Source organism: Electrophorus electricus, chromosome 22, assembly GCF_041902795.1.
Source record: "Electrophorus electricus isolate QZ-2024a chromosome 22, ASM4190279v1, whole genome shotgun sequence".
Lineage (NCBI taxonomy): Eukaryota > Metazoa > Chordata > Actinopteri > Gymnotiformes > Gymnotidae > Electrophorus > Electrophorus electricus.
This window is the reverse complement of record NC_137518.1, coordinates 4,052,607-4,064,563: the sequence shown is the minus strand read 5'-3', so window position 1 is coordinate 4,064,563 and position 11,957 is coordinate 4,052,607. Positions and strand designations below refer to the sequence as shown.

Sequence of the window (11,957 nt, the reverse complement as noted above, 5' to 3'; positions counted from 1 at the left end):
TTTAAGGCACTTGGGAGTATTCAGTAATTTTACCCACATGGAGTTGGAGAGAGTTGCCATAAGAAACCTAAGCACTTAATTTTAAAGCTCACCATTAAAGCACAATTTTTCCTAAGTAGTTTGATAATATTGTCAAAATTAATGCAATGTTTGGTGCAACCAAACTTGCAATTCAGAAGATTTTGCTAAATTTACATGATTTTAAGAGTCACAAAAGAGAGCCTATTGATACAAGTTAGATCAAAATTTTATTGAGTTACACTGGACACATGGCATTTATGACCTAGGTCGCTCCTTCTTGCCTTTGTAGAGGGCCAGCAGGGACACATTGGCCACCTTCACCACCTTGAATCGTACACCAGGGATATCACCCACAGCATGACCCTTCCGACCGAAACCCGCCACCAGAACTTCATCGTTCTCCTGTCAGATAAAGAAAACAAAAAGTGCTGTTGAGCTCAAGTAAACAACAGTTAATCACATTTAACTGCCCCGCCAAAAGGTACAACGGAACTCTCCAAAACCATGTTGACCAATATCTACCTCAATGAAATTCAAGCAACCGTCATTAGGGACGAAAGCAGTTATTTTCTTGCCGTTCTTGATGAGCTGAACCCTGACGCACTTCCTAATAGCAGAGTTGGGCTGCTTGGCTTCCACACCACTGTGAGGGTAACAGGAATAGTCTAGTTAAACATCCAATACAAGCACAACGTGTGTAATGACAACGAAGCATAACACCTACACTTTCTCAAGCACAATTCCCTTTGCGTGTGAAGCTCCTCCGAAAGGGTTGGCCTTCAAAGCTGTGCCCAGATGGGCCTTCTTGTATTGTTTATCGTGCCACTTCTGCTCGCGGCGGTGGTCCCGCAGCTTTCTGGCGGTACGCAATCCACGGCACTTGCCTAAAGAAACATGGCATAAACCCCTCAGCAAAATACATTATATAGACGGACATACATTAGCGTCGCAGACACCTTCAGATGACCACCTCAACCAACTCATCTAGCAAGCAAGCGGAATACTCGTTAGCGAGCCATCTATAATGTCATTAGCCAACTATGGCGTAATTCCGGAATCCTAATTTACCTCTTTTGTTAGAGAACTATAATAACTCTATCAGACAAACGAACAGATTTCTTGCAGCTCGCAGGGAGAGAAAACCCACCCATCACCGAGCTAGTTAGCATAGCCAGCGAGCTCAAGATATGGCGTGGTAGCGCTCCACGTTGTCGTACAGGAACTCATAAATAAAACTATTTGGCCATGTATCGCATACATGATTTGCGGACACATTCTGGTGAATAAGAGAAGACGCTTAGCAAGGATCTGATTATTAGTGTAAAACTGCACCTTACATGACCATTTTAAACCATATTAAAACCGAGCATAACGCATACCCATATTAGATGGATACGAGTCCTGGGAGGAAAGAGAGAACCCACAATTCTTTGCGAAAATATCTTCCCTCAAGACCTCATAGGTGTCTACATGAATGCCAGCTCATAAGGAGAATACGTTTCCTCTGAATTGTAGAAACAGCATATTTTTCCGAATAACAATAGAGATTCTGACTATTTTTAATGATGTGTGTTACATTTGGAATTACAGAAACGGAACTAAAGTTTGGCGAGAAAGTCTTCCTCCACATTCTTTTTCCACCTTCATAATTTTGCATATCATACAAATTATGTTTGGGCCGATCCTTTGACTTACGTATACTTTCTAGAGCGCAGTTAAACGTTATCTTACGATCTTTTCTGGGTCTTCTCGTAGCTCAAAGCTATCACAGAAAGTAATAGGCTTTACTAACTAAAATAAGTCTACCTAAATCACAAGAAGGAGCTAATAACCGATACTACAATATATTCTGTTATGGAAATTACACTATATTCATTAATCATACATTTCGCTACATGCTGCGCCTATTATCGAAGCTGTGAAAATTCATTAAAATGATATCATATGAATAAAAAACTATAACAACAACAATAATAATAATAATAATAATATAATAATAATAATAATAATAATAATAATAATAAGGAAAAGGAGGAACAATAAGAAAAAATAGTTATGATTAAGGGGCTAAGAGGATTTTTAACATGCCAATTTTCCTCAGTTTTAAAACATTTGAATTGAGTAAGATTTTGGAGATATATATTTCCCTTAACAAAATTAACAAAAATTAATATGGAAACTGTACAGAAGTGGCCTAAATAGATTTACACTACTACTACTACTACTACTAATAATAATAATGATAATAATAATAATAATAATAATTGTTGATGTTGTTGTTTTTTAGGTCTAAAAATAGGCTAACGAATAGCCTAATATCAAGTTTCAGGTCAGGTAGGAGTTATCCTCTTTCACAGATTCTATTTCTATTTATTTTTTAGACAATAAAATAAATTATTATCTATTTTTTCTCAATCAGTTATAATCTCATATTATCTCATATGTTACACAGATATATAATAAATCTAAAACACCAATACGGCCTGGTTCCTTTGGAGTAGTACACGTGGGTACAATGGTACATCTCTTGATATACATCCTCAGACAGGAATAGCCATTTTTTCAAGCGATTATTGCCATAATCCTATTTAAAAATTAGGCAGGATATCTTCTCTGCAGAGATCGCACACTCATTAAGTAGATTAAGCAACTACTGAAAGAGCAATATACAGTACAAATCTAGGTAATTTCCCCGCTGAACAGCAGGTGAATCAAAACGCGTATTATTACTTTGATGTAATAAACAGTTACAGGGATAAACCAACACACATTCTTTTGATAAGTTTATAGGTTAATCTTTTGGGGAGTGTGGATACGTGTTTATGGTTTGTGTATCACAGTGTCAGCACGTTTTGCGAAAGGGTGTGGCAGTCAATCTATATTATTTGCTCCCGAGTGTTTATTGGCTGTTACTCACGCCAATCATTAGGCTGAGGTTTCGGCTGTTATCGGTGCAAATAATGAAGCAGCAGTCATCAGCTGTGGCGAGCGTGTCTGAACGTATACATGGCATCACAGAGGCGCCCGGTGTCTTTTGCGATTTTTTCGTTTATTTTCTTTCAGATATCCTCGTCTTACGAACAAGTAAATACGACTGTTGAAAAGAGGTAGGTAAATGATTCAGTATTAACTCCATTAACAAGATAACACCTCATTAAGTGCGTGAAAAGATGCAGCGGTGGTCTCACTGTGACATGCTATAGGATAAAAATGAACAAATATCAAGATTAGTTTTAATAGCAACAGTCGTGCAGATCGGTCTTCAGCGGCAAGCTGGCATTTAAAACTGATACACCTGGTGGCTACAACCCTTTGTCTCTTGTGGTTGCACATTATAGACTATCTGCAATGAAACTGAACTACGCTCTGACAGTGAAACACAAGAGAAAATCCATGGCTGTTAGTTTGAATGCTTTAGTTTATAGCGTCAATCCATAGTCTATCCTAGGCCACGAATGGGCTAATTTTTGTCGGGTGGGAGCCCTCGTAAAATTTGGTACACATCTGGAAATTAGGTAATTGTGCACAATATGGTCCAGATTTAAATCCTCGCGAGGTGGCGCGTGGAACATGCCGTTGGCGCGAGGCTGCTAAGGTGAACAATGTAGCAGGAATGATTTTTCCGCCTGTTTTAAGAAAATAATGTCTTTTAAAAATCTTAAACATTAATGAGAGTAAAATGATGAATACTTTTTAATGTAGGCCTATTCAATTATCTACCAAATTTTTATGGACAACAATAATTTGTTTTGATTCTAAAATCATCATGATATAACATAACAATCATTCCTTATATGATACACCATCTTAATAGCCTACAAGCCCTGATACACTAGCTAACTTTGGTAGAAACATCTTGAAAAAAATAGATAGTAGATATAATCTCATACCTAGAGTTGTCTGAAACATTAGTCACAACATCGACACCATACTAATATATACTTAGTATCCATAGGGCGACCAATTCTGATGTTTCAACAAGATGGCAGATGGTTGTTTTTTCGTTATCCACCAGATGGCGCACAAAGCTGAATTAAATGTAGTTAAATTCTTTTTATTCTTTTCTTCTTCTTCTTCTTCTTCTTCTTCTTCTTCTTCTTATATTTTAAAATTCTTTTTATTCTTTATTTGCACCACCACCTCAAGTTAAATCTCTTACAGACTTGCTTATCGTCAGGTATCGTTCGCTGATCTCCTGTGACAATCTATGTCAAAACATTTAAAATGTTGTAATATAGCAATGCATATTTATATGAATTTCTCTGTGCTTTTGTTTTATAAAAAACAAATGTAACATGCATGTTTTATGGTACCTTACGTTCGTGATGGTACTATGCCGAAATGTACTTATTAAAAATTACTGTAATGATAAATATAAGCTTTATTATCCAGCGCCTATGACATCAGTACTGTTCAAATATTCAGAGTCATATTTATACTTAGTAGTAATAATTAGTAGTTAGACTTCTATTAAGAGTGCATTGTGTAAATAGACCTATATAAAAAGAAATGCCGTTTTCCACTAGGCTTCCAGGCAAGTGTGCGTACTTGTCAACATCTACTCAGTGGTTGGATCCGTTTTAAAGTGGAGTTAAACACAAGTGACAGTGTACGTCTTCCTATCTGAAACTTTAACAGATGTAAGTTTAGATTATGGCGACTTTAAAATATATATTCTGAGATGTTATAGCGCGAGAAGCCGCACTACCGGTGGTGTATGTAGACGCAACTTCACAGATTCGCGCTCTAACATCTTCCATCGCGCACCAAATCGCGAGGTGAACGAGCGAAATTGTTCAAATGGTTCCACCGATTCTATAATTGCACAATTACATAATCGCAGAGTAGCCATATCCCATACAGTTCGGCCAGAAAGGACGGGTTTGTCAAGGCCCTTTTTTGTTTAATCATTTCTTTTTTTTTTTGTTTAATCAATATTTTAATTCCAAATATTTCACATTGTTGTGCTGTGCCTTAGGTATCATAGCTGGGGATTTCACTCTAATATACTCATGGAAGAAAATAATCCAGATATCGGTACCCATATATATTTTATTGTGAGGGATGGAAAAGAATCTGGACTAGTTCAACAAGCAGCTTACTTCCTCATTAGAAACTGTCCTAGTGGCTCTGCTTGGTCGTTCTTTACTCTCTGGACTTAACCTGCAAAAGACATTTCAGTTTACAGCATTTAGAATAAGCTTTTATCCCAAGCAACTTACAATTGTGACTAAGTACAATTTGAGCAATTAAGGGATAAGGGCCTTGGCAATGGTAGAGCTTGAACCAGCAACCTTCTGATTACTGTACCAGTACCTTAAATGCTGAGCTATCCGTGCCTGAGACCTGCCATTTTGTCATAACTTCACATTTGCCTGAGATGGTCTTTACTGCTTGATCCTCGCTAACTCCCCCTCCAACTCCTAACTCCCCAAAAAAGCCAGAAATGTTTATTTCATTTGTTTATGATGATCAATCCTGAAAGCTACCTGTTTTAGACACAGTGGGAGAACTCTTGTTTGAGTTTGGAAGCAAATTACAAATTGTTTATGGATTCCTTCAAATACTGGATCTGAGTGACTGAAATGCATTTAGCTGTTCATTTATTCTATATTTTATGATCCTCAAGTTGAAGGATGTTAAAATAAACATATTTAACCACTTTCCATGTTCTCTTCTACAGTTCAAATGATCCACTATCCACAGACAGCAGAGTTAGTGAAAGTAAGTTATTTTGAGAATTGTTGAAATCTGGTCTGTTTTTGATCCATTCGTACATATTCATTTTATTTGACAACAGCACTTTAAAATAGCATCTGATACCATGTTCTTGTGCACGGACATATGCAATATATAAATGAATGTGAATACATGACTCTGTACTGTAAACTACCATTAAAAACATCTAATGTGTAGGCAATGTGTTTATTTTGATTAATTTTCATTTAAATCATACCAACAATGCATACATGCCAGTTGTCATCTTTATTCAGCAGAATGTCATTATCTTGGATGAGGCTGCCAAAAACCGCTTTTATTTCGAGTCCATTCGATTCACAGATGGAGCTGCTGGCAAGAGTCAGAGTGCCTTGTATGGGGAGATGAGCTCACCATTCGGTGCTGAGGAGCAGATCAGACCACCCCTGCAGGTGAGGCTCTGCAGTCGCTCCAGAGTGACCTTGGGCAGGCCGCAGAGTGTGGCTATCTCCCCCATGCCAGACGAGTCTAACCCCAGACCCGGGTCAAGCCTCGGGGAAGACATTAAAGGAATTGTGCTATTTTTAATCAGAAATTCCCTCTTCTTTTTGCCTGATGTAGTGCAAAGTGCTGTACCTTTAGTGAACAATATGCGTGTACAGAACCCTCCACCGATTAAATTCTAAGACATTGCTTGTATAATCCTCCAAGATGGCAACCTTTTTCCTGTATTTAATAAGCGAACATATATGCACCTAATCCCCTTGTGTCTTTCAGGCACATGAATGGGAGCCAGAATCTGCTCCGAGGAGCAGGCGAAATTTGCTGCAGTATGCAGGAATCATGCCCTACTCTCCTCTGAATGTAGTTTACAATGGCAAAACCTGCATCCTTTTTAGGGCCAGGAAGCTGGCCATCAGGTACAGGAACCATACTTTAGTGGATCTTACTGAGCGAGCTTTTGGTCCTGATGCAACAGTGGACACCAAAGGTTCATTCTGCAGCAAAGACAAGGCCACGTATGTTCAGTGTGTTTTTCTAAGAACAATGAGACTGATTTCTTAAAAAATGTAATGAAACACTTAAATTCTAATGAGTTACTGGCATTTTATGTGATGGTAAACTAAAATTTTACATACCCAGATGATTTTAATTAATTATTTCCCATAAGTTCACAATTTTAATGAGAAATTCCATATGATGGAGATTACTACAAGAATGCAAATCAGGGGCTACAAACATAATTGTTAACATGCTCCCATTTCTCTTTAGACTTAATCTACGGTTTGGAGATGTGGACGACCTCAGAGGACTTTCCATCAGGTCAGTACATACTTTATTTTTTCCCCCCTCCTCCACTCTGACACATTTACTTCACATGAAGGAAAGAACATTCTGGATACCGTGTTTCACGCAGATTGCAGTTGTCCAACACTTTCTATGAGTCAGCAGGACAGAACTGGTTCATGCTAGACAGCGTTCACATCCATTACAACTGGACGCATGAGGCTACGTTCAACGCCTCTGTTGTCTATGCTCCTTCCACCAACTCCTACCATTGCCAACATGTCAGCAGCCTCCAGAAATACGACACGCTGCTAGTGCCCAGCTCCAATACTGACAGCTCAGCAAACTGGCATATAACATTCACAGACTTCCAGGTAAGCATGTATCATTGTTCATGAAGATGCAGTGGCTTAGCACATGTGTCAGTATTGACTTTATAGAAGTCAGGTAATGGGAATAAGTCTAGCTTACTAATGTAATAAACAGTAAATATGTAATAAACGAATGTGAAATGCTTTTATATCTGGACTATTCAACTGAGGACTTTTCTGGAGCTGTTTGGAAATTTGTGGAAAATAATACGATAAAATATTTACTATACATGATTTATATAATGCAATGATGGATTAAGAACAAAGCAAAAATGCAAGGAAATGTGGAAAGCATTCCTTGAATTGCATTGGGAATTTCAATTGATCTGTAAGTGAAAGCTTACTTTTCCCACTTTCAGTCCAATTTTAGCTTTCAGAAAGTGCAAAATGCTGCAACAAAAATATTGATGTACTTGGGAATAAGGAGGAAAAATCTTCTCTGGTTCTCACACAGCTGAACCTGCTCCCTGTGTCTTTAAAAATTAGTTGTAAAATACTTTTAAAGACCTTCAATTGCTTTTATGGTCTTTCCCCATTGTACCTGAAAGAACTGATCATTAGGTAAGTTCCCGCAAGAGAACTTGCTTGATTAAAGAGAGCTATCCTTTACCTACAATGGCTGTGGGATTCACTTCATAGTGACCTAAGGGATCTTGATGATCTAGGCACTTTTAAGGTGAAGGTTAAGAATCTTAAAAGATTAGCTTTAATTAACCTGTGACTTCTCTTCTTTATTTTCTCCAGCTGTATTTTATTATTTGATTTACATCTTATATTTTATTGAACCTTAATATGGGGGGGGGGGGGGTTGCTCTTGTATTTGCTTTATATTTTATGTTTTTTTTATCTTGAATTTTTATTTGATACAAAGTGCTACATGAATGAATCTTATTGTTATTGTTCTACAGTAGGTTTTACAGCACACGGTTGTACTTTAGTAGTGTTACAAAACTCATTTCTGCCTGACTTTATTAAATATGAAGAATGCCATCGCTGCTGGAATTCCTTTATACCCATTATTGCTCCATTCCCCTTCCCAGATTCAAGCATTCAATGTCCAGTCCAACAAGTTCTCTGTGGCCAGTGACTGTGGCACTTTCTTCACCCCTGCCATCCTCATGGGCCTCATCACCTCGCTGATCTTGCTGCTTGTTCTTGCCTACGCCCTGCACATGGTGGTCCACCTCAAGCACATCGACCGCTACGAGGAGCACAAGACCACTGTCTACTTCCCCCGGAGCACGGAGGCCGATTGCACAGAGAAGAACAACCTTTAGGCCTTTGGGATCCACCCAAGTTTCTCCCCTGCCATCGTCCCAGCATAGAGGTGGAAAACCTGGGCAAAGCACCAAAGCCTGTACACTCTGAGCCAGCAATGGGAGGATCAAGGAACCTCTTTTGCAGATTTTTGCGCTTGACTGTGCTACTACTGTCGTAGGACAGTGGTGGGACAGTGAGAGGCCAAAGCAGATCGCAATGAGATTTTTACAGGCTCGGATGTTGCAGTGGACTGGGAGATGTTGGGATTCACATCTGCCAGCATTTACTGAAAATATTTCCACCAGTGGCTTTGCAAGTGTTCGGTGTCTGAAAAAAAACTTCAGATTTTTGAATGAAATTCAAATTAGCACAATATCTGGTGTATCTTGAATTTGTATTATGCAGAGCCATGACAAAGTGTTTGCTCCCTCTCTGAATTCCTGACTTTGTGCACATTTCAAACACTGAATGACATCCAAGCTGAAACCAAGACCTAATAATGCACAAAAAGAACCCTGAGGGAGCCAAAAACACATTACATAGTTTATGTATTTATTAAGAAATTATATTCAACACACAATTCCCCTTTGTGAAAAGGTGATTACACCCTTACTTTTAATAGCCCCTTAATAGCAACCATAAGTTTCTGTAGTCGGTAATTAGTGTTTCACAATGTCATGAAAGAACTGTGGCCCACTCCTCCATGGAGAACTGCTTCAGCCCAGTTACATTTGTAGGCTTACGAGCACAAATTGTGCAATTCGGGTCTTGCCACTACATTTCAATAGCTTTTGGATCTCAACTTTGACCTACATTTCAATTTGTATTTAACTATTGGCAGGTAGACGTGCTTGTGTGTTTTGGATCATTGTCATGTTGCATGACCCATCCTGGCTTCAGCTACAGCTCATGGACAGATGACCTGACATTCTTTTGAAGAATTCTCTGATAGAGAGCAGGATTCATAGTTCCAGTAATGGCATAGTTCCTGTAATGGCATAGTTCCTGCAAGGTATCCAAGTCCTGACGTAGCAAAGCATCCCCAAGCCACCTCACTACCACCATAATTCACAGATGGTATGAAGTCACTTTGAAAAGGAGTGTTGGCTTTTCACTAGACATAATGGGGTCCATGTCATCCAAAAAAACCTCACTAGAGATTAATTTGTCCATAACACATTGCTCCAGAACTCTCCTAGATGTTCCCAAGATCATCTGGTTTCTTGGCAAATTTGAGATGAGCATTTATATTCCTCATGACTAGCAATGGTTTCCACTGTGCTGTTCCCATTCTTGCCCAGTGTTTTCTGATGGTTGAATTTTGAACACTGATCTTAGCTGAGAGGCATGACAATTTAGAGACGTGACAATTTCTATGTTGTTCTTTGATTTTTGGTCACTTCCTGGATGATTTCATGCGTTAGATTACACTCTGGGTACCCATAGTCGTAGATATACTACTGTTCTAAACTTTCTTTTATTTGAACAGTATGACTCTGATTGTAGTTTGGTGGATGCCTAGAATCTTAGAAATGCCTTGGTATCTTTTTTTAAACTGATTGGTGTCCACAACCTTTCTCCAGATGTCTTCAGGAATCTCCCTTATCTGTGCAATGATGTGTGTGACTGGAGAACCTGTATTCTGCCATGTTCACTCTGATCTAAAGGCCTGAATGTAGCTTTTGATTGGATAGGGCCAGTCCATATCAAGGCAGGTCATTAACTGAAGCATTTACACTAGTTACTGATTACTAATTGATTATATTTGGTTGAACACTAAACCTTTGTGTTGATTTTCCTGCCAGACTCTATATTTATATACTGCTCCAATCAACTATAAAATTAGTCAAAATATGATGTGAACATTGTGCACAAATTCAGGAATTCAGAAAGGGGGCAAACATTTTCCATAGTATTGTATGTCTAAGCACATAACCTTCTGGTGAGGACCAGGTTAATTAAAATGTGGACACTTTATTTACAAACTTTGTATAAAGCATTATGCTATACTATTAAGAATTATGATCTGTGTTGTGTTAAACACTGAAAATATGGAAATACAATACCTAAACTTCCCAGTGTTTAATTTTTTTTTTCTATAACAAAATATACTCTCTCTTAAATAAAATATAAACAGATGCTTATATATCAGTACATAGGTGTAGGTTTTTGCTTTTGTTTTTGTTTGGGGGAGGCACAGGCGTGAAGTGGCCCCCCAATAATTCCTGCTCACACTACTCATATAATGTTTTACGGGGTGAGAGGAATGCCCCCCAAGTTGAAATGAAACCTACACCACTGTATCAGTAACATACATCAAGTAATGTATTCTATGCAGTATGTAATGGGACCCAAAGTGTATCCAAATACCATATCTTCCTTTCAAGGATTTGCAGAAGTTGATATAGGCTATTTTATTCATTACACACACATCATACTCTTTTGGGAGATGTGTTTTTAAATATTGTTGTTATCACTTTTTTTTTTGTGTGTGTAAATTGTACATTTACTCTGGTTTTGTAATTTCTTATTTTTTAAATTATGTGTATGCTTCTGATCTGAGCCTTCAACTGTGAGGTGGATATCGGTCTCAACATATTAACTATTTGAATTATAACTATAGCAATTCAAGCACAAAGGAGGCAACATCGATTTATAACATACAGCATGTCAGTGGCTAGGACCATTTCAATACCACAACCTGATGGTTAGCATTGTATAATGTATACTTCAAATAATCATTATATACGGAATGAGGAAATAGCCTATATTCTTTTTTTTTTCATTTATACATATATGAAATAGGCTATGGTGTATTGATGTTAATTAATGTCCCCTCTGTTGAATTAAATAAAACCAGCAGCACATTCAGGACAGCAATTTTGCTTGAATATTGTTTTCAGTGTTGGTATTATTTAATTTGAGCCTTTCGTCAATACCTGAGTAGCTAGTAACTTGATCCACTTTCGCCATTTACGGCAACCTGAATACGAATTTAAACGCATTATAACTTAATAACATTTGACTAGGCTCTTATCTGACAAGAAACTTCGCAGCACGCACTGTCAGATCAGAAGACCTTGAATGCCCTTTCACCAAGAAGAAACTTTGCCACCTTGCGGCGAAGCCTTATGCATCTGAGAGCGATACATTAAGTCTTTGCTAGGTAAATAAAATATTAAACTGCTCCTTCTTCTTTGACAAGAGACACTCGAGTGTGGTTTGTGATATGGCAAAGAAAAAATATTTAAGTCTTGTTTTTAGAGGAAGGGGAAAAAAAATGTCGAATCTGCAGATTTCTAATATGTGCCACGTTTATAT

General features: G+C 38.0%; 2 protein-coding genes across 4 annotated transcripts; one reads left to right on the top strand and one right to left on the bottom strand.

Moving 5' to 3' along the window:
• Positions 1-229: 229 nt before the first annotated feature.
• rps23 (ribosomal protein S23) lies at positions 230-1,508 on the bottom strand. Its single transcript, XM_027001909.3, has 4 exons — positions 1,401-1,508; positions 746-905; positions 544-664; positions 230-423 (listed from the first exon to the last, which is right to left on the bottom strand). The coding sequence occupies exons 1-4, from the start codon at positions 1,402-1,404 to the stop codon at positions 277-279; spliced, it is 432 nt and encodes a 143-aa protein (XP_026857710.1). The 5' UTR covers positions 1,405-1,508; the 3' UTR covers positions 230-276.
• Positions 1,509-2,992: 1,484 nt separating this feature from the next.
• On the top strand, positions 2,993-11,775 carry atp6ap1la (ATPase H+ transporting accessory protein 1 like a). Of its 3 annotated transcripts, none has more exons than XM_027001820.3 (7): positions 2,993-3,128; positions 5,705-5,745; positions 6,082-6,170; positions 6,496-6,737; positions 6,991-7,041; positions 7,136-7,379; positions 8,417-11,775. In XM_027001820.3, the coding sequence occupies exons 1-7, from the start codon at positions 3,028-3,030 to the stop codon at positions 8,651-8,653; spliced, it is 1,005 nt and encodes a 334-aa protein (XP_026857621.2). In that variant the 5' UTR covers positions 2,993-3,027; the 3' UTR covers positions 8,654-11,775. The 3 variants fall into 3 exon arrangements, with proteins under 3 accessions (XP_026857621.2, XP_026857622.2, XP_081561964.1); XM_027001821.3 differs by having other exon boundaries at positions 3,006-3,128; positions 6,018-6,170; XM_081705838.1 differs by lacking the exon at positions 2,993-3,128 and adding an exon at positions 4,113-4,198 and having other exon boundaries at positions 6,018-6,170.
• The last annotated feature ends 182 nt before the right edge of the window (positions 11,776-11,957 follow it).